This window comes from Typopeltis vanoorti, chromosome 25, assembly GCF_054136105.1.
Source record: "Typopeltis vanoorti isolate ZY-2024b chromosome 25, IOZ_Tvanoo_1.0, whole genome shotgun sequence".
NCBI lineage: Eukaryota > Metazoa > Arthropoda > Arachnida > Uropygi > Thelyphonidae > Typopeltis > Typopeltis vanoorti.
Genome location: NC_143573.1, coordinates 3,088,046 through 3,112,171, shown reverse-complemented (window position 1 = coordinate 3,112,171; position 24,126 = coordinate 3,088,046). Strand labels below are relative to the sequence as shown.

Here is a 24,126-nt window from a genome sequence, read left to right as displayed (position 1 = left end):
TAGCCCGTGGTAATAATAATAATAATAATAATTGGGAGATGCTCTTCCCCAGTGGAGTACTGAGTGGTTTTGATGGCATGTTGTTGATATGAAGCAATTTAATGATGTGGAGAAGCATTTTTAAAATCCTTTGTATCAGTGAAGTTAGTGGCGTTCTATAGAATTGAAACTCATTGAGCCTTGGAGGTTTTGAAAGTAAACAGCAATATACATTCTTATCAATGTTTCAAACGTATTTTTGAAATGCAAAATCAACGATTGTCATATCAAATCTGTTTATTTGCCATTGTTATGGAAGGGGAGACTTAAAATTCATGAAATATTTTAAGGTTGTACAAGTTATAAAAGTTTGAAAACTTCTGATACGCATCAATATGTATATATAGTCCTTAAGTAAATATTAGTCAGCTTTTAGAATCAAAGGTGGTGGAAGATGGTTTGATCTAAAATCATTTGTGAGACAATTCTGCTATCACCTGTATGGATCACTGAAGGGAATTAGCATTAAACTGGATATGATGATTGGGAATATTCGATACAGCTGATTGCTTTATGATGCTATATTCTTAAATAATCCATTATCAGTCTTGAGGACTATTAAATTAAATAACTGCTTTTGCAAGTTTTGTGTGCAAATCATCAAGAAAAAGAAAAACTTTGAAAATAGTAGAAACATAAACTAACTGCATTCTCAATGGAAAATAAGTAAAATTCACCTGTTTAAGTACAATGTTTAATGAAGATTTCAAATAAATAAACAAGTGGTATGATGAAGTTGATTGAATAAATTCATATGCAATAATAGAAAGTTAAACACTAGAGATTAAGGTGGTATTTAAGCCACTTTTAACTTATGGGGCCTAAATTTTGGTTTAGAAATAAACGAGCTGAAATAAAACTTGTAGTTTTATTTCTGAAGAAAATGACAGGAATGCATAAACGGCATAATCATAAATGAAAATGTTAGAAAGGAACTGAACATTCGTTCTTCTCACACATTCTTGAATGTTAATTTAAAGTGGTATGGTCACTTAAACAAAATAGAAGAGGAAAGTTTACTAAAAAAAAGATGTTTAATGCCAGGATGGCAGGAAGACACAGAAGTATCAAGATCTAGGTGGATTGATGTAGTTCAAAGTGCCTTAGAAGACGAAAATGTTAGATTTGACCATATTGGAGATTTGAAAAATAACACATTAATGTGTAAGAAAATTATTGATAGGAAATTCTTGTACTGTCATAGCATCATATAAATCCCATTATCTTAGGACGTATTTGATTTCATGTTCATTGACAAGCAATATTCTGTTTGCTAATGATGCAAAGTTTGTGGGGGTTAGAGTAGTGCAGATGTTGAGTCCATTTAGGAAGATTTAAATAGACTTGTAGCTTGGAAAAATCAGTAGAGTTTCAATTTAGTGTCATTGTACTTAAGGAAGTTTTAGTAATTTGGGATCTGCGATATGGTCAACAGAGGTCTGAAGTTCAGAGATCCCATTACTACTATTATAAGGAGCACACTAAAAATAGTGATAAGGGGGTCGTGATACCACCTTACAAAACTTTGTTCATGTCACACATGGACTGATGATACAGACTTGATCTGTTTTCTATTGCAGTGTGTATGCTGTAGATATTCTGAGACAAGTGACTAAGGTATTATCAAATAGGATGCAAAAATATTGAGTTTAGGGAAAAGTTAGGAAAAAGTAAATTAGTTTCTTGAATAAATTATTATTATTATTATTATTACGTGACACCTCTAGGGAGTCCAAAGACTCATCGAGGGAGGGCACCTACTCTGCAACTCTCTGTCTCCACCAACTACAATGATCTTCAACTACCATTATCATCTACCACCATCACTAGTATTTTCACCGACAATCACAAACATCAATGCCCACTGCAGGATTCGAACCTGCAGTGTTTTGGCTGGAGAGTGAATATACTAACCACTCGTCCAACCAGGCCAGCAAAAAATATTTTTAATTTGGCATAGCTGAATACATCCAAACTATGATCATTTCAAAATTCATTATTATCATGTGACACCTCCAGGGAGTCCAAAGACTCATCAAGGGAGGGCACCTATTCTATAACTCTGTCTTCACCACTCACAATCCACCAACTACAGCATACTGAAACTACCATCATCTACATATGGAAAAGAAATGTATAGTCATTTAAGTTTGTGAGGGGATTTGGGGAGAGTAATACAGTGAGAATTATAATGTAAGGTGAAAGGCCCTGCCTGAAAGTTGCATAAAACTATGGTGAAGAGGAAAGTGAGGAGTAGTACATTTCTTATGTGGAGAGTGATTCATGAATGAAATGCATTGACAAAGGGCTTAAGACTCAGCATTATTGACACACTGCTCTCTGTGTGAGACTACTCTATTGAATCTCTCTCCATGGAGGTTTGTTTTAATAATAACTAATGTACATTATAGTGAAAATCAGAACAGACATCTTCTTCTTCTTCTACGCGTTATTCCCGCTTCCTATGCAGGGTCCGCATGTTACTTAGATGCGACTTCTTGTTAGTACTACTCCCAACCAACCCGTCGCCTGGTCTGCCGCTGGGGGAGGGGATATATTTTTGACTGTAGAGGTGTATGTTCACGGGGCCGGTTTGCCTGCTTGCGGGATGAAAAACACCAGATAAACTGGCAGAAAAACCCTACTGACCGCGCCCAAGACCAGCTAACTTGGCTATGCCTGCAGAAGATCCTCAAATTCCTCACGTCTACAATGGAAATCGAACCTGGGACACTCCTTCCCCAGGCATATGGTTGCGAAGCACAAAGCCACTCGGCTAACCGCGTGGTCAAATCAGAACAGACATACTATTAATATTTAACAAAATTGTACATAGAAAATTGAGATGCAATTTCAGCTTCTCTTAATGTTCTACTTTTTCTGTAAAATGAGGTCAAAGAATACTGAAATATCTAGCATCTTTATATTTGCCTGTTCATTTATAGTCTGTTCTAACTATTAGCTAGTATATTCTGTGATAGCAAACTTTTGATTTAAAAACTATTAATTCTTTTAGAGATCCTACATCCCCTGTTTACATAAACAGCAAAAAAGGACAAGAAAAACTTCGAAGAGAAGAGGGAAGGAGAGTTCGCCGAGAACAAAAGGAAAAAGAAAGGAAGGAAAAAGAGCTTGAAAAATTTCGGAAAAAATTTGGTGTAAGTTTTACAAAATACGTTATCTATTATATAAGTTTTCATTACTGTATTTAGTTTTATTTCATTTTATTTAGTGTACTTAATGTTTTGTTTTGCTTGTAATTGTTTATACTTTTCTTATTTATTTATACTCCCTAATACTTATTTAGCATTTATTTTTGAAACTAATTTGAATAATTAACGATTACGCTAGTAGTCCCTCGGTAGTAACAAATGATGGCGGATTCAGCTGCAGTCACAAATGGCATGTCGCCAAGTCCTCCGCCATTTAGGCACTCTATTATAAGCAATATAATAAGGGAGTTTGTGGCATGCAGTATTTGCAGTATGTATGCATCTCAGAAATTGGATATCTGGCTTGTGAGAGAGGATGGGGTGCGTGTGTGTTTAAAGTGCAGGCAGTGGGAGGAAATAAATGCAGCAGATATCTCAATAACCAACCTTTGCTCCAAGGAAGACGAGTAGTGTGATAGGAGAGAATGAAGAAAAAAATGTTATTATATTATGGAGGGAGGTCACTACCCAGACCGGTTTCAGCCTTTTTTGAGGCTTCATCAGTGAGTAGCTAGACCTAATACCAAAGTGTATAGCGAAAGGCTGAAACCGGTCTGGGTAGTGACCTCCCTCCATAATGTAATAACAGCATACATTTCCTAGGAAATGTGTGTTTACATTATGGAAAATACCTAAGAATAGCGATCTGAACTTCCCCCACCTTTGCAACGAGTCATCCGGTATTGTACTACGTACTAGGATCACTTGCATTGGCTAACGCTAGTGTCGCCGATACTTTATAGTTTACTATATTCGGCAAGAAACTCTCTGATTCCAATCTTTGAGTTTCTTATTCGGTTTTAAAACTATGTGGGATTTAATATCCCCTTAATTTAAGGAATATAAGCATAAAAAGATAAAGTAGTAGAGAATAATAATGATATAATAGAGAAGATATATTATAATATACATTAATAGAATAATATTACAAAGGCATAGCAGCAGTAGAGAAGCGATTACAACTTTATACAGTACATTGCCATATTGAACTAGTAACCTTATCCTTTGGCGTACACTATCAATCTTTATATATATTTTTAAAAAGAATCGAATGACTTAAACCAACAGAAATGGAAAAAAACAGTTTATTAGTACTACACAACTAGTTTCAGCTTTTTAACAGCCTTCATGAGGTGAAATTAACCTCATGTAGGCTGTTAAAAGAAATAACCATTAAACATGGAGGGAAAAAACTGTAAACATCACGGAAAGTAAATGTATATATTTAACGTTAAAATGTTGAAGTCAGCGTGTTCAAAGCTGTTCCCTCATTGGCTACATTGTTAGACGTGAGCGTGCATATAGCATCTCGTGAGCGCCAGTATTTGATCACAGCAGAATGACAGTCTGAAAGGTTGTTTAGATGTACTGGGTTGAGGATGATTTCCTTAGATTCTATAGTCTTCCTTTCCAATTCGTCATGGCAATGGAAAATGTTGTTAGATTTGTCTCAAAGGATTGTATGGCTATGGTTTTCTTCATCAGAATTGGCCGAAAACAAAACATGGCTAGATAAAGTACTGGCATGTTTCTCTTGTAAGCAATGTCTCTCTTGTGTTCCTCAATGCATAACTCGATTGACTTATCTCTTTGGCCAAAGTAAAGAATGTCACAGTCACACCAGATCTGATAAACACCATAATATTTAAGATTATGATGACTAGGTTTTGGATGGCTTACTAGAGAACGGATTTTTGGAAGAGGAGTAAATAAAGTTCTTATGTTGTATTTTTTAAGAACTTTGGCTAATTTGGGAGAAACAGAGCTTATGTATAGTATAGAGATATTGCCTTTTACATTATTCGTCTCTTCATTATAGCGACCAGGAGGATTAAATAGGAATTTTTTAGTAATCTTTTGAGAATATCCATTTAGTCGAAAAGTAGATCTAAGAAAATTGATTTCTTTATGAAGTTCAATCGGTCATCAAGAAGAGAGCGAGCTCTATGTCCCAAAGTAGAAATTATTCAAAATTTCTGAGGAGGATAATGATGGAATTGATTTTGGAGATATCTGTTGGTGTGGGTAGGTTTCCTGTAAATCGAGATTTTTAGTTTTTCTGAAGAATGGATCAGTTTAATGTCTAAAAAAGGAAAGGAACCATTAGCTTCATACTCAGCCGTAAATTTAATATTTGGGTGTTGACCATTTAGATGTTCAAGGAATTTCAGGAGAGATTCACGGCCATGGCTCCAAATTAGGAAAATGTCATCAACATATCGTTTCCAAATTCTTGGTTTTAAGGGATAGGAAGAGATAGCTTTAACTTCCAAATCTTCAAGATAAATGTTGGCAAGTACAGTATATAAAGGATTACCTATAGCAAGACCACAATTTTGTTTATAGATGGTATCCTGAAATTTAAAGTATCCTGACTTGATGCAATGAATAAGTAAGGCTAAGATCTTTTAAGATAATTTATCCTTGAGTAGTACCAGAACTTCGTCTGTAGGAACATTTGTAAACAAGGAGACTATGTCAAAGCCAGCCATGATTTCATCTTCCTTGACAATAATATCTCCAGAAAACCAGACAAGTCAATAAAATCAGGACAATAGGAAAATTTTTACAATGGAACTGTCGTGGAATCTGCTAAAATATTGACGATATCAAGATGATGTTGTTGCAGAAACACAAACCTTTCTGTTTCTGTCTACAGGAAACTTACTTAAGACCCAATGAGGACCATACCTTAGGAATTTCACTGTTGTATGCAAGGATAGAACTGGAGGTGGTCCTGCTCATGGAGGAGTAGCTATCCTATTGGGTAGTCATATTCCTTTCCATCAGGTCCAACTTAAACTTCTCTGGAAGCAGTAGCGATTTGCTTCTCCATGGGATTTCTTATTACGGTATGTTCAATTTATTTATCACCAAGTGCTGAGTAAAATGAAATTGATCTTGATAACCTTATCTCACAACTGCCTGAACCCATACTTTTGATAGGTGACTTTAATGGTTACAATACTCTATGGGGTAGTGCCAACACTAATAGACGACGTTGAATCATTGAAAGAATTCTTGATAATAATAACCTCTCCCTTTTAAATAATAAACTCGATGCTTTCTTCTATATGCCTACCTGCTCATATTCTGCAATTGATCTTACAATCTGCTTCCCTTCCATTCTTCCACTGCTCACGTGGGATGTTGAAGAGAACATACATGGAAGTGATCACTAGAACAGCTTTCCTGTTCTAGTGATCTGCATGTTCTAGTATATTGTCCAGGCAGCAACAGCCTCCATCCCCAAAACATCATCTTGGTTTCCACTCTATCCAAAGCCTCGGTGGAATCCAGAATGCCAGTCAGCCAAAAAAGATCAAACACAGAGCATGGGATATATATCAAGCATGCTCGAAGCCTGCCTTTTTAGTATATTTAGTGGGGCTATGTTGGAAAGCACTGGTAGCCATGGCAAGCAGGGCCGCATTTATACTTTTGGAGGCCGAGGCGCAACATCATTATGAGGTCCTCAAAAATAAGCATCTTTTTAGTTTATTGAAAATAAATGTCAACATTTCCATAATAACTCATTTTAATAACACACTACAACATGGGTATACATATATTTGCATTTTAAAAAAGTATAAAAATAAATCAGTTCAAATTTAAATAAAAAAATTAATAACTAATTTTTTTTTCTGGCTTTGGTTCTAGCAAATATATCTATAATGTCATCATAATTGATCATGTCCATTACATCTGATTCAATGCATAATAACGACAGGTCACTTTTTTTTTTTTGCTGCAAGTTGCTTCTTAAATAATTTTTTATTCATTTCAACACTGAAAATGAGCGTTCATCACTTGCATTTGAAATAGGCATCGTCAAAAATATTTTTTAAATTGTTTCTTCTACATTCGGAAAAGTAGACTTTAACCCGTTTATAAATTTGTACATATTTTTAATTGAAGAATTCTCTTCCTTTATCATTATTAAAAATTGCATAACTTCATCAGTAAATTTTTCTGGATCAATATCAGTCCCATAAGTTTGTAAAATTTTAACAATACTAGTCTTGATCTCTATCTTCCTTCAAAAAAAAAAGTCAAACATATCTAATATGTCGAAATAGCTTTTTGTTCTTTCATTAATTTCCAAAATTAGCTTATTGCAAATGACATTAAAAGTGTTCACAGCAAAATTTTCTTTCCCTTGTAATATAATCTCATTGTTAGATTGTGAAACTTTGTCACTCCTTTTTTTTTTCGTTTTTTAACTCTTTCCTTTTCATCTTTAAATTTTGTCTCATCTGTTAATAAATTTGCTTCTTCATTTACAGCAGCAAAACTATTTCTTATATCTAAAATAAAACCAACTAAAGAGTGTAACAAATTATTAGCTAAAAACAAGTCCATATCGGGATCTTGTAGAGATTTACTAGTAGAATTTATTCGTTGTAAAATTTTGTCCCACATAACTGTTAAAATTGCTGTTTCTAGTTTGTCAAAATGTTCAGATGATGATGAGCTCTCTAATTTAGAAATAGGTTTTTCATGACGAGAAATGGATAATTCAAGTAATGCGTCTTTAATTTGTTTATATTCACGTTTCAAAGCCAATATAGCTTCAGTTCTTATGGACCACCTCGTTTCACTTAGTCTTTTAACTGTTAAAAATTTTTTTTCTAATTGTTCAAGGAGTATACCCTATCTTCTTGTTGAAGATGAAAAGTAATTATATACATTTTGAATAAAACAAAAATATTGCACTGCTTCTGGACAAGATTCTGCGGTATAGTTGCCAATTAAATTTAAGGAATGACGAGAGCACAGTATATAATGTGCAGAGGGACTACGTTTTTTCAGCCTAGCTTGTAAACCTGTATAGATACCTTTTGTATTGGCAGTGTTATCATAGCTTTGCCCTCTGCACATTTTTATATCCAATGATAATTCTTCTAATTTTGTTAATACTACCTCTTTTAAATATAAGGAATTATGTTGTGTAATTCTGATGAACCTGATAAATGTTTCTCTAATGTCAGAATTTGCGGCAACATACCTAAATATCATAGCTAGTTGGTCATTGTAGGCAATGTCTGGCATTGAATCGAGTATTATTGTAAAATAGGCAGCTTCCTTAATATCTGATATTAATATTTCTCTTGTTTTTTTAGCTATTAACGCTATGAATTCATCACAAGTATGGTAAGAAAGATAATTTGATCTGCTAGAACCACAGTTGGCATACATTTTCATGTGATGTTTTAAAAAATCATCAAATTCACTTAAATAATGTAAACACGATAAATAATTTCCACAAGAATCAGAAAAAATATCATTTGTATTTCCTCTAAATGTTAGCTCTAGTTTACTCAGTAATTTAATGGTAGCTATTATTCTTTTTAAAACCTCTCTGAAATAATTTTCTTCAGATTGTATTTGTTTGATCAATTCAGAATTAATTCGACTATTTACAGAACTTGATTTTTTTTTGCGATATGTGCACATCACTCGTATATGCTCAGTAGAATGCTTGTGATCACATAAGGTTCGTGTTATATTTCTCCAGTTATTAAAACTCTTCATTAAGCAATTATTTGACTTAGAAAACAATTTACTAACAAAGCAGTAAATTGCTTTGCTGGTTTCTGAAAAAATTAGCCACTCTCGTTTCTCCTTTGTTCCATTCGCCTTTTTACAGTAAAAATGTGATATATTTACATTTCTGACTTATATTCTATTGCGTTCTGTGTATTTTTTTTTTTTTTTAATTTTCGATTTTGCCAACATTCTGGGGGATATTTATTAAAATATGCTCAATAAACTGTTCATTAATAGTAAGTGCCCATACTGCTATATCGGTAGGATAAGAGATAGCTTGCTTGCTGGTAAGTACAGACTCCGATTGAAAATTTTCTTCAGAATCCACTTGATTTGTTTCATTTACTTCTTTCTCTCCTTCTGTTTTCCACATCATTTTGATGTTCTTCATTTTCACTTTCACCTCCTCCTGATAATGATGCTAATGTTTCGTTTTTCATTCCGAGAACTGTGAAGTACAACTTCAGTTCTACAAAATTCTTCATTTTCAGAATGCAAGAAAGACACAATTGCCCCCTTTTGACTATTTGGTTGTTTTTCGTTCTCTCTAAGCGTTTTCTTTTACTAGCTCCGGATTCAAATTTTCTTGCCATCATTATGTGTATTAATCTATCAAAAGCGAAATAAATATTTATTAAATTCAAAATAAACATATAAATAAAATAAACAATTACGTTAAAAGCTTAAAAAATACAAAAGAAACAATAGTATCTTGGTTTTGTTAAAATAAACGAGTAACAGTAAAATAAGAATAATATATTCTTACCGACTGCGACAACTGCTTTACAAGTACTAGCCAAATAACGGTGACAAACTATCAGTTTAATTACCGTATTTTGGAATTTCCTTTACTGTTTTATGATATTTGACCCTTTTTGGTGCACAATTTATTTGTGTCTCTTCCCAAAAATATAAACGAATTTCACATGTATACAATAAATATTAAAAAAATCTTGGTAATATTAAACTAGCAACCTTTTAAGTCATTTTATATAAATAAATGACTAACTTATATCGATGGATTATAAATAATTATGCAACTTCTACAATACTTTATATTTAATATTAAATTTTCTAAATAGTTTAAAATCTTTTAATGTAATTTTAAATATATATATTATTTACACTTTTAAATATTTCATGTAATTGAATCATAATTAATTTAAAGAAAGGTGTAATTAAAATCTTTCGGTGAACGATTTCAATTGCAGTGTTGATTATTGATTTTGAGAACGTTAATTTTGTTTGACAAGCATCATAGTTGCTACAAAAATTCTGAATACCGAAAAAATATTAAAAGGTATGGTAATAATTTAGTATAAGGCTGAAAGGTTTTTTTAAATAATTTAAATGTAATCAAATTAAGCTTGCTAATCAAGGTAAAAATTTGAATTTCATGAACTGTAAAGTTCGGATATTCTAACTAAAAATAAAAATTTTGAATTTACGGTAATAAAAATTATAGCAAAAATCATCATATTTATGGAATTACAACATTTATTTATTACAAGATTTATTCAACTCCAGCTTTGATTTTTTTAAGTTGCAGTAATAAGCATAATAATTCCAGCTTTAGTTAAAATGTAGAGGCAATAAATAGTAACGATAACTTGCTATGCTTGCTAACATTTTTTTTTTTACTCAACATTTTACCCTAAAATGACTAAAATCTTGATGCACAAAAAATGAACTGAAAAATCAATTTAATTTATAAATAATAATAAACTTGAAATGTAAATACTCTATTTATGTGATATAGAAACTGCTCATACCCAACTAATTAATACAAATAGCAGCAGCACACATGAAACCTCTGTTGTCTGGAAAGTGTTTCATAATGATCGCAAAAACTTTCTTTAACTCAGAAACTTATTTACTCTGTTTACAATTTCCTCCTTGTTACTCTTAATCTAAATCTTAATTGTCCAACTAAAACACATCATAAGAGGGATTGTACAAAGGTATATAACTTACAAAAGCTCTGAATCGCACATTCGGTCAAAGGTCTTGCACAAAAAGTTCTAAGGCAATTCTCTCATCTCGGATCTTGAGCTTCCTTCAGGAAATCTGGTTTCAGAAATATCTCTTCTGGAAAATAGCAGACTGTGAACTACACCCTCGGGTACTGATATACAGCTCCTGCAAAAAGTTATTCTCCCATGACGAAAAGAAAAACTTCCGAGAGAAGGTGCTTCGGGTAATTTGTCTCACCTTTTCTCCTCTGCTTGGGCTTGCCAAAAATGCCTGGATGACTGCCTCCTTTTTCTGCCGTCTCCACTAACTCGAATTGTTGCCAATTGTCAACCGGGATTCCTCTCTGGCCTGGAAGCTTTTCTCCGGCGATTGGAACGTCTCCTTTCGGCAACTCAAAGCCTTCTCTTAAGACTGGAACTGGGAGGCTCCTCTCTGGCAACATCTGGAAATGGGAAGCCCTCTCTCTCTCTAGCGACTTCTGGATCTGGGAAGACCCTATATGCTTGGCTCTGTCCCCTTTTATTATGCCTTCTCTGAGACATCGCACGAAGTTTCTAACCCCCGAAGAATTCGGCATGATTCATTCATCTTAAGTTTCAAGTTCAGCCCACTCTTTGTTCTCATCTGTGCCTTCTTTTGATTGTAAGTTGCTGACCATTGGAAAGTTGTTTGAACCTTTCTGACTGACTTCGGAGGTGTTTACGTGCAGAGCTTGTAAGCCTTTTTCATACACACAAAATTTAATAAACAACCTTTCTAATGCTGCCATGTATGTAGATCTATTACATACAGCTCTGGCGAAAAACATTGCCTTTGTTTTTAACACTCTAACATATTCTTATTAAAGAAGTATATACAGTTAATTTCCAAAGAGCTATTTACAAAAAATATCTAATACAAAATATACAGAAACAAACAAAGTTATTTTTTTACAACATTCGTATGGGACTTGACCTAAGTAAAAAATCGATGTAATGTGCTTTGGAATATTTAAGCTCCAATCGAGTTTTTACAATATTGATAAGAACAATGGCCTAAAAGTCCAGGTAGTCCAGCGAAAACCATCTGTGACAAAATGAAACTAGTTTATTTATTTAAAAACACAAAAAATACAAATTTATTAATTATATCTTTATAGAGTTCATAATTAAAAGAACTAATAATAATAATAGATTTCTACAGATGTGTCTCATCTTGTTTTGGTATTATCAAAATTATCAAGTTATTTTGAAGCATTATGAATTTTGCTATTTTATTATTATGCCACTAATATTTCTTCAAATGCGGCACTTTTTACAGCAAAACTGGCTAAGTTATTTTGAATATATCTCTGTTCTCAAATATACTCAAAATCCCTTTGACCTAATAAAAAGGCAGAATGCTGATGAAACTTCATCAGCATTCTATCTGTTAAAATGCAATTACCCCCCTCTCCCCCACCGTTGATGGATTATTGTAATTATGTGCACTGTACTTCTTGGATTGACCCTTTTTTACTCCACAATTTACTTATTGTGTCTCTTCCCAAATAAAAACGAATTTCACATGTGCGAAAAAAAATAATCAAAATGTTTGTTTGCTTTGGAAATATGTCAAATATTTATATTTTTTAAATAACATTTATTGAAATAAACATGACATTTGCTTCCTTTCCTTGCAAAATAAGATTATATGGGTCGCACATTTCAATTTTAGAAACGATTTTTTCATTTTTTTTATTTTTTTTTATGAACAACAAATGGTGTTAAACTGCATTACTCGGGGTTTCCGATTGTGAGTCTTTTTAATTTATATCCAATGTTATTTTTTTGGAGATTCTACGCCTTTGTCTTTTGCTTAAAACTGCAACAGTACAATTACTATGGAAAAATAACGAATTCAAAAAAAAAAAAGCGGGAAGCCTCACAAAATTTTTCAGCAGCTTCTAGTTTTTATATTATGAATGTAATATTTAAAAATAAGTGTTTTATTTTGCAACTATGACTACATTTTTTTTTATTGTTCGTTGTGAGGAGTAAGGTTTTAAAATGAGGTCCCCCTAGAGAGTAAGGCCCCCATCTTGCGCCTCATGGTAAATGCGGCCCTGTCCATATGCCTACCAACTCATATTCTGCAATTGATCTTACAATCTGTTCCCCTTCCATTCTTCCACTGCTCATGTGGGACATTGAAGAGAACATATATGGAAGTGATCACTTTCCTGTTCTTTGTACAATGTCTTCACAGGAACCACGTTCACCTATATGGAAAATGGACCAGGTTGACTGGAACACTTTCTCTCATCTTGCAAAATTTAATGCTGATGTCCTCAGTCAGACACCTATCAATGAAGCTGTAAAATATATAACAGGATGCATTGTCCAGGCAGCAACAACCTCCATCCCAAAAACATTATCTCGATTTCCAGTCTATCCAAAGCCTTGGTGGAACCCAGAATGCCAGGCAGCCAAAAAAGATTAACACAGAACATGGAACATATTTCGTAGATACCCCACCACATCAAATTTAATAACTTTCGAGCGTGCTCAAGCCAAAGCACATTTTGTAAGATGTCAGAATCAAAAACAATCATGGATCCAATTTACTACATCAATTAATCAAATGACCAGTCCAAAGATTGTATGGGATAAAATCCGGAAAATGAAAGGCAGATATGGTACACATTAATAATAAATTTAGTTTAATATTTGATCCAAGTGTGAGCAAACAAAGTTTGTGCCTGAAATTATCTTCAGGACTGGGGTAAGATAGTACAACATTGGGCAGCTCTTTGCAAAGGTGGACCTAGCTAACATCACTCCTATCTCAGTATCTCCCATAATGCAAACACATCCCCTTGCGGATATGTGTAATGTTATGCATTAAGGGAAGGGAGCTCTTTGCAAAGGTGGACCTAGCTAACATCACTCCTATCTCAGTATCTCCCATAATGCAAACACATCCCCTTGCAGATATGTGTAATGTTATGCATTAAGGGAAGGGAGATACTGAGATAGGAGTGATGTTAGCTTGGTCCACCTTTGCAACGAGTTGCCCGGTGTTGTTACTACCTTACCCCAGTCCTGAAGATACTTTCTGGCGCAAACGTTGTTTGCTCACACTTGGATAAAGGATTAAACTAAATTTATTATAGTCTAACCAAGTGAAAAATAAACTTTCAACATCTTTCTCTAAATCCAGAGTAATTTAATAAAAAGGTGGCACACCTTTTGGCAACTCCTATAGGTAAAGATGTCCTCGCTATTGCTTCTGCCTGGTATCTCCACTTCTGGACCTGGCTCCCACTGAAGAGACCTCAATAAAGGTCAAAACAAGTCTGAGTAGTAGCCCTTCCCTTAATGCATAACATTATACATATCTGCCAGGAGATGTGTTTTGTATTATGGGAGATACTGAGATAGGAGTGATGTTAGCTTGCTCCACCTTTGCAACGAGTTGCCCGGTGTTGTACTGCCTTACCCCAGTCCTGAAGATACTTTCAGGCACAAACTTTGTTTGCTCACACTTGGATAAAGGAATAAACTAAATTTATTATAGTCTAACCAAGTGAAAAATGAACTTTCAATAGTACTCATTGTTTGTCCACCTTAGACTATAATGGAAGTGTTCTTGCTGATCCCAAAACTATTGCAGGTACTTTGGGAGAAAGTTTTGCTAAAATCTCAGCAGTAGCTTCATATTCTCTGGAATTTTTAATACTGAAAGAGCAGCGAGAGAGACAAAGTCATAATTTTTCTACCAACATTCTTCAGCCATATAATCAGCCATTTCTCAAGGAGGAACTAAAAAGAGCTCTCTACAATCTCACCCTAGTGCAGTAGGACCTGATAGCATCCATTATGAAATGATAAAACCAAGAATACTTGCAGAGGAAGAGTTTCCAAATTCTTGGCATAAGTCAATTGTCGTGGCTATCCCAAAACCAGGAAAAGATCCAACACAAGCAAATAATTATTGACCCATTGCTCTGACCAGCTGTCTCTGTAAGATACTAGAAAAAATGGTTAATGGCAGACTTCTCTGGTGTTTAGAGAGCAAAAGTCTTCTCTCCAATATGCAATGTGGTTTCCGTAGACATCGATCAAATTTAGACCATTTAGTTTGGTTAGAAACTTGTATAAGAGATGCATTTCTGAACTGAGAATATCTTGTCTCGGTTTTTTTTGAAATGGATAAAGCTTATGACACAGCCTGGAGATATGGCATATTTAAAGACTTCTATAACCTAGATCTCAGAGGACACCTCCCTATATTTATTATAAACTTTCTGTCCAGGCCAACTTTCCAAGTCAAAGTGGGAAGTACACTATCTCGACCATATCTTCAAGAACAAGAATTTACCTGCAATTGTTCCCCAAGGCTCTGTCTTAAGTGTAACCCTTTTTGCTATTAAAATTAACCCAATCATTGAACAGCTTCCTCCCACTGTAAACAATGCTGTATATGTTGATGACTTCACAATCTACTGTCACTCACGTAACATGAGGGTAATTGAAAGACAACTTCAGCAAGCAATTCATCAACCATTTGTTAAGGAGGAACTAAAAAGAGCTCTCCTACAATCTCACCCTAGTGCAGTAAGACCTGATGGCATCCCTTATGAAATGATAAAACATCTACCATCATCTTCTATGGATTTTCTTCTCTTATTATACAATATAATACTTGCAGAGGAAGAGTTTCCAAATTCTTGGCATAAATCAATTGTCCTCATTGCTATCCCAAAACCAGAAAAAGGTCCAACACAAGCAAATAATTATCGTCCCATGGCAATACATATTACCATGGGCCTTGATCTTGTATATTTGATCACCTTGCTGTAATTTTGTTAATATGTAAATACCATAATGCTAAACTTAAATTTTATGCATCAATGCTGTATAATAATTCCTTTCTGACTCTTTAAGTATTAGTATAATAATGTTTGTTGTAATCTTACTAGATGTAGACACTGCTTTCTTTGATTTGTTTTGTATATACATGTGTTAACCTATAGTTATCTATTTATGTACTGCTGAAACCTCTGCAGTAATTTTGTTTATATGTAGATACTGCATCACTTAACATACATTTTTGGTATGCATCTTATTTACTACTTTATTTTTCGAATAATCATGTAGTGCTGTAGGACAGCTTATCTATTAGTATACTTTCTGTAATTCTGTTTATATGTATTCTAAATTCTGTTTCTACTGCATTGCTAAATCTAATTTTCATCCATGCATATTGTATAATAATCCCTTTTTGCCTATTTTTGTACTGCTATAAAGGCATCTATTATACTTTTATGTAGATACCGCATTCCTTGGCTTAGTATTTCATATATTATGTATTAACTTGAATTGTTAACTATTTTTGCACTACTGTAATAACCTCTGACTTTGTGTGTTGCTGTGCCCTCTGCAGCAGTTCTATTTACCTAGAGATGCTGCTTTGTGAAACTAGATTCTTGTACAGACATATTGTTTACAATTTTCTGTAAATGCTAATGTTGTAACCTTTAGTATGGTACAGTATGACCTTTGTAGTTTTTGTGCCAAATAAACTATAAAACAAACAAACTCAATCCACCAACTACACCAACACCAACTGCTGTCCACCACCACCACAAGTATTTTCACAGACAATCACAAACATACATACCCATGGCAAGATTCTAACCCACAGCCTTTTTTGGCTGGAAAGCAGATACGCTAACCACTCGCCAACCAGACCGGAATATACGAGGATGGTCTGAAAGTTCTCGGCCTAACAATGAAAACACAAATTTATAATTTCAAAATTAAATTATTTTTCAACATAATCTTCCTTAAGACTAATACATTTATTCCAGCAATGCTCCAGCACCATTATCCTGTCCTTGTATTGGTTCTCAGTAAGATCTGCAAAATACCCCTCTACAGCTGTAGTCACCTCTTGATTTGAAGAAAAACACAGACCAGCAAGGAAGTTGTTTATATTTGAGAAGAGGTAGAAGTATAAACAAAATGCCTTTAGCATCCCAAAACACCGATGCCATGATCTTTCCTGCTGACTGATGGAACCGACTTTGTCTTCTTTGGCACTAAACAACCAGCTTCTGTCCACTGTTTTGACTGCTGTTTGGATTCTGGTCTGTAATGGTGAATCCAAATCTAATCCAGAGTAATAATTCAACACACAAAATTAGTTTTATTCTTGTTAAAATGCTCCACGCACTGTTCAGAGATTTTCATGCAAGTGCGTTTTTGATCTGCTGTGAACAGATCAAAAATCTTGTGCAAAGCTTTTTCATTTGCAATTCTTCATACAAAATATATCCAACACATTCTTTTGAAATGCCTATAGTCTCAGCAGTTTTGTACACTTTGACTCACTGGTCATCCAGTACCATATCGTGCACTTGATCAATGATTTTTGGACGTCCTTCACATGGATCATCTTCAAGGCTGGTATAGCCATGTTTAACCTCGGCAGCCCATTTCTTAATTGTCAAAAATGAAAGCGAAGAGTGTCCATAAACTTTTATGAACTTGGAATGAATTTCTTTTGGCATTAAACCTTTTTTTACAAAGAATTTTATAACCGCATGATACTCAATTTTATCCATTTCAAGGGATACAGACAACACTTTTGCTTCAGACAGCTGTATAAAACAAACTACTTGATAGAATGACTTGCAATTTCACGTGGATGCTTACGACAGATGTACCAACTTGGGGGGGAAAAATCGTTTCGATAGTGTTGCCATCTATGGTTGAGGCCGAAAACTTTTCAGATCACCCTCATATGTGATGAATAAGAATGAAGATAATGTGCATTCTTGTCTTACCCTGATTTCACATCAAACCATCTTCCTATGTTTCCTTCATTTCTAACTGCTAGCGGACAACTTAAATATAGACTCTGTATTATTGCTCTGTATAGTGTTCCATTTATTTTCCATGTAATTGTGTTTTGAAAAGCTTTTCTCTGGACACCTTGTCATGTGCCTTTTCCAGACTTATAAAACTGAAGTACAGATCCGTGTCGTATTCCTGTGATTTTAAAAGTATTTTTCTTAAAGTGAAAATCTGGTCTTGACAACCTCTATTTGGCCTGAACCCAGCTTCTTGTTCTCCATGTTTCTTTTCCACAATCTTTCTCAACCTCTTTTCAAGTATGCTTGCATACATTTTAACTGGAACACTTAGTAGAGAAATTCCTCTGTAATTCTCACTTGCTTTTTATTAAGTACAAAAAGATGTTGGAAGTTTTTCCCACTTGGTTAGACCATAATAAAAAGTTTAATTCTTTATCCAAGTGTAAGCAAACAAAGTTTGCACCTGAAGTATCTTCAGAACTGAGGCAACTCGTGGTAAAAGTGGACCAAGCTATCATCTCTCTTTGTCTTAGTATCTTCCATAATGCAAAACACATCTCCTTGCAGACATGGCATTATCTTCTATAATGCTATGCATTAAGGGAAGGGCCACTACCCAGACTGGTTTCGACCTTAATTGAGGTCTCATCAGTGGGAGCCAGACCCAGAGGCAGAAGCAATGGAGAAGTCATAGTTACCTATACGAGTTGCCAAAAGGTGTCTCCCCTTATTATTAAATTACTCTGGATTTAGAGAAAGATGTTGGAAGTTTTTTCCCCACTTGGTTAGGCTATAATAAATTTAGTTTAATCCTTTATCCAAGTAAGCAAACAAAGTTTGCGCCTGAAGTATCTTCAGGACTGAGGCAACTCGTGGTAAAGGTGGACCAACCTCTCATCACTCCTTGTCTTAGTATCTCCCATAATCTGGGTCTGGCTCTCACTGACGAGACCTCAGTAATGGTCAAAACCGGTCTGGTAGTGGCCCTTCCCTTAATGCATAGCATTATACATGTCTGCAAGGAGATGTGCTTTGCATTATGGGAGATACTAAGACAAGGAGTGATGAGAGCTTGTCCACGTTTACCATGAGTTGCCTCAGTCCTGAAGATACTTCAGGTGCAAACTTTTTTTGCTTACACTTGGATAAAGGATTAAACTAAATTTCTTATAGTCTAACCAACTGGGAACAAACTGCCAACATCTTTCTCTAAATCCAGAGTAATTTAATAATAAGGTGAGACACCTTTTGGAAACCCATATAGGTAAATTTGACTTCTCCATTGCTTCTGCCTTAGTATCACCACCTCTGGGTCTGGCTCCCACTGATGAGATCTCAATAAAGGTCGAAACCGGTTGGAAGATTGGGTGATGAATGGCAATGCTATAGTCCATGAAGTTAACTGAGGCGTGACTGTTGCTGTTACCCCTCATATGATGAGATATGAACAAACGAGCAGCTCTGCTCGGTGGCAGGGTGAACCTGCCACAGTGTAGAGCCAACCGGTTTTGAGAGTTCTTCTCAGTGGCAGGGTGAGCCTGTTACTGAGGGGAACAATGCTGAGTTTTTGGAGTTTAATCTGTACTTGAACATCCAATAAAGGTCGAAACTGGTCTGATATTGGCCCTTCCCTTAATGCATAGACATTATACATGTCTGCAAGGAGATGTGCTTTGCATTATGGGAGATACTAAGACAAGGAGTGATGAGAGCTTGGTCCATCTTTACCATGCGTTGTCTCAGTCCTGAAGATACTTCAGGTGCAAATTTTGTTTGCTTATACTTGGATAAAGGATTAAACTAAATTTATTATTAAGTACAGAACTATCTCACTAATATGCAAAGGCTTGATATATTATACTATCCTTCACTATTAACTACACAATTCCTCCTTGGCAAGTAGTTAAAGATGCATATAAAAATTTTCCAACATCACAAAATTTAACTCAGTAGTTTAGTCCACCTTTCCTGCTCTCCTTCTTTGCTTGCCTACTCTTTCTTCTCAGTGTTCTCATTACCTAGTGACTTCTGTGCTAAGTAACTAACATGCATGTCCAGTATCAAGATTCAGAGCAAAACTCAACTGACAGCATGGCTACTATTACTACATCACTTGCACATTGTGATAGTGTATACGAACATTGCTACTGTATAAACAACATTCATACCTCCATCCAATACAAAAACTAGGTCATCAGCAACATAGATCCCTAACAGATTGCTCCAGTGAGCAGGCAGTGCTGGAGAAAGAATATGATATTATTAGCCATGTGTTTATAAAAAAAAATGGCTAAAAAAAAATAAAAACAGTTCACAAGATCCTCCACAATAATACCATTGAAAGCAAAAAAGATTACAAGAATCCCATACCATACATTAGGGGAATATCAGAAAAAATAGATGGGTGAGCTGAGTATGTTACATAAATACAACATTAAGGCAACCTTCAAACCTCCTGCAAAATTAAAAAGTATACTCAGCACATCCAAAGATCCCCTTCCCTACCTTGCCCATCTAGAGATTTACAAAAAAAATTTGGTGCACCTGTAAACTCCCCTGCATATGGAGGAAACAGGGTCCCAATAAGAAAAGGCAAACATAAAATCCACATTCAATTCTTCCACTGCTTTTGGAGTTTCGTTGTTATATAGTGTGTTATTTTTTGGTTACCGAGAAGGCGAGGTCACAGTCGGCAGCATTTGTGGTGGAAGAGAAGATAAGTTTTCGCTATCTAGTATAGTAAAATATAGCGTTTATATTTATATGTATATATATATATTTAGTGTTTCTATATATGTATATATATATATATATATATATTTAGTGTTTCTATATATGTATATATATATACAGGGTGTTCGGGATAAATTTGACAGTTTCGTAAGGAAAAAGAAAATCTTCTTTGTATCTATTAAATTTAATGAATTGACAAAAAAACATTACAGGCAGAGTTAATTACAATACTATCAACAAGATTTACTCAAAATAACCACCATTAGCATCGATCACAGCTTCAATTCTGCTTCGGAACCTCGAACAAGCTGATGCTACAGTCTCCCTGGGAAGGGCCGCAAAAACTGTTTTAATTTTATCCATTAACTGGGCTTTTGTATTACTGGAAGTGCGATTGGTGTCTTTTTCAACTGCGCCCCATACAAAATAATCCATGGGGTTAAGGTCTGCGGAGTTTGGAGGCCAAACATTTGGACTGGTGAAGTCGTAGAAATTTTCAGACAACCATTTTTGACTTTTCCCAGAGGTGTGGCAAGGGGCCGAATCCTGCTGCCATACATACGGCCTACCATTGGCTACCCTTGTTATCCAGGGCTTGACTACAGTTAGCAACTCCACGAACAAAGCCCGAATTCCAATGCCAGGGTTCTTCAACACCTGTTCCTGCAGATTTGCGAGGAATTCTGCTGTACGAACGCAATCAGATCGTCTGCTAGGGATCTTTCTTCTTGCTACATCCTCGTAGTCACCATTGCAAGTCTCTAGTTCATTCCTGATTGTTTTTACTGTATTCAGGGAGCATTGGGCAGCAGTCGTAATATCCTTATTTTGATGGCGGGCACGAATCATCATGATACAAGTTATTCTCTTCCATGATTCAGGTGGGTTCCAGCTATCCATCCTTTCTGACATCTTGTATATGAATGAAGAAGGGTCCAAACTTTTAAATGAAGAGAAGTGTGTGTTAATACATGTAACTTACGGAAAAATATAATTAATTATAAATATGTCAAATTTATCCCGAACACCCTGTATATATATATATATATATATATATGATACAGGTGTTTATATAGCGTTTATATATATATTTTGTGATTAGTTTAGTGGTTACTTGGCAGTAAGGAATGATGGCGGACACAGCTGCAATCACAAATGGCGTGTCACCAAATCCTCCGCATTTAAGAACTGTGTTATACGTAACATAATAAAGTATGTTACGTATTAATCTGTGGCATGTATGCTTCCTGGGAGTTGGATATGTGGCAGATGAGATAAGAGGGAGTGCATATATGTGCAAAATGCAGGCAGTGGGAGCAAAGCAATGAATTAGATATTTCGATAACCGACCTAGTTGCTTAAGGGATGGGAAATGAATGTCAGGAAATGAGTAGTGATAGGGGAGAATGACGAGCAAAATATGAATGACAAAATAAGAGTTGGGAGCATGGAAGGCTTGAATGACTGTGAAGTTTTTGGAGATGGTTTTGATTGAGTTAATGAATGGCGAGTGAGAGTGACTAACTTGCAGAGGGATTGATGAGCTGAAAGAGGAGGTGGAATGTATGGGGGATTTCAACTAGGAGAATGAAAGAGATGAATGTAAGGCGAATCAGAGTAGGAGTGTGAGAAAGTTTTGGAAATGATAGAAGAGATGAGAATAGAAGCAGTAGGTGAGAGGGAATGAGAGAGAGGTATGCGAATGCTAAAAGAGGAGAGAATAGAAACAGTAGAAGAGAGGGAGTGAGAGAGAGTTATGGGAATGATAGAGGAGGGGAGAATGGAAACAGTCAGAGAGAGGAAATGCGAAGGAGTGCTGGAACCAGGGATAGAGTAATGCAAGGACAGCAGGTGAGTAGGGAACACAGAGAGAAAGGGTTAGAGGGGAGAGAGAGAGAGAGTGAAGGATGCAGGTGAGCAATCAAGGAACAGAATGGTTAGAGGTGTGATGTATGGAGACTCAATGATCTAAGGTGTGCAAGATAGGATGCCAGCAGTGTGTTTACCTGGAGGGATGTTAGAAAATGTGGCTATGGCAATTAAGAGGGGTGAAAGGATAGATGAAATGATTGTGATGGTGGACAGGAATGACTTGAGAGGCAATGTAAATCAGGCGGCGAGAGATCTGAGATTCTTGCTTGAGGTTGTGCAAAAGAAAACACAGAGAGGAAAGATTGTGTGTTTGTGTTGCCCAGGTATGATAGTGATGAGTTGAGCAGAAGAGCAGTAATACTGAATAGCATAACAGCCAGAATGTGTCAGAAGAGAGGATTGGAATATGTGGATGCTTGGAAGGAATTTGAGAACAGAGGGGAACTGTATGCAAGAGACCATTTGCATTTAAATGAGGAAGGACGAAGGCATTTGGAGAGATTGCTGTTTTCTGAATGAGTCAATGTGTCAATGCAGGGGAATTAGAATTCCTAGGGTGGATGATAGCAGGGGTGGCCTCTTGTGGGAATGGGCGCTTGGAGGAAGGGGGATGACATCAGGTAATGCTGAGTCCAGTGGGGTTGAGAGGGACAATGATAGGTATAGAAGCAGTGACGTTTTTATGCTCCATACCAGTGTTTCCCAACCTTTTTGATGTTGTGGACCCCCTGTAGCAAATGTCAATTCACTACGGCCCTCATAAAATCCAAAATGGAAATTTTTTATATTTTGCATATCATAAAGAAGAAGTAATAAATTACAATTTTACAACGCTAAATGTGTCATTTATGACAGTGCGATACTGTTATAAATGGAGATATTCGGAAGAATATGAACATATATTAATTAGGCCAGGTGTGAGCAACATTATAAGATAAAGTTTAATGAAAATAAACTATCCCGCAGACCACAGTTTGGGAAACACTGCTCTATACTAATGCCAGGAGTATCCTAAATAAAGGAGATGAATTGGCGGCGCTGATAGCATCAGCCTGGCCAAAGATTATTGGGATCTCTGAGATGTGATTGACGGAGGATGATATAATAACAAGAATTGAAGTGGCAGGTACAGCATTTTTCGGCAGGATAGGAAATGAAAATGTGATGGTGGAGTACTGCGTATGATAAGTGATGACTTATGTCCTCTAAGAGTGGAGGCTTAGGAAGGCAGGGACACTAATGATTTTGAAAGCATATGGTGTAAGGTACAAGTGGCCAAGACAGGATATTTAGTGAGGTGTTGCTATAAACCAGGCAGCACAGAGGGTGGGGAGCAGGAGATGTTTAGGCAGTTAAGCTTAGCAAGTGCAAGAAGAATAATTGTTACGTAGATTTTAACTACAGCAGTATAAGCTGGGAAGAGGAAAATGCATGTAATAAGAAGAGGATGGAATTTCTAGAATTCTTGAGGGACAAATGTCTGAGGCAACATGTAATAGAGGGAACAAGAGGTTTAAGAGTTTTGGATTTTGTCAAAGCATCAGAAGAGCTGATAATAAGTGAGATGACGTCTTTCCCACCAGTTGGAGAGAGTGACAATGTGGTTTTGACTTGGAAGATGAATAGACATGCAAGTGTCAAAGAAAAGGGAACGTATCTGGAATTATAAGGCAGGTTATTATAATAGTGTTAGGTATCAACTAGGGGCAGTTCCATGGAGGGCAGAATTGGAAGGCCAGGATATCATTAGTGCTTAGGAAATTGTGAAAGGATATTTGTTAGCAGCAATAGTAAGCTGTATTCCACGAGTGAAGAAGCAGACACAATTTGATGTAAAATGGATGACAAACATGATGATAGCTGATGAACTACAGCCAAGGAGAATTGAAGTTGAACTGCAGGATA

The 24,126-nt window shown here is 35.6% G+C and overlaps 1 protein-coding gene across 4 annotated transcripts in view; it reads left to right on the top strand.

Moving 5' to 3' along the window:
- LOC150092484 (uncharacterized) overlaps nt 1-24,126 on the top strand; it is a 356,538-nt gene that overhangs the window by 218,984 nt on the left and 113,428 nt on the right. For all 4 annotated transcript variants that reach the window (XM_090414744.1, XM_090414743.1, XM_090414746.1 and 1 more), the window contains exon 7: nt 3,056-3,197. In XM_090414744.1, the coding sequence (XP_090270870.1) occupies nt 3,056-3,197 (142 nt within the window). The remainder of the gene's footprint in view (nt 1-3,055; nt 3,198-24,126) is intronic.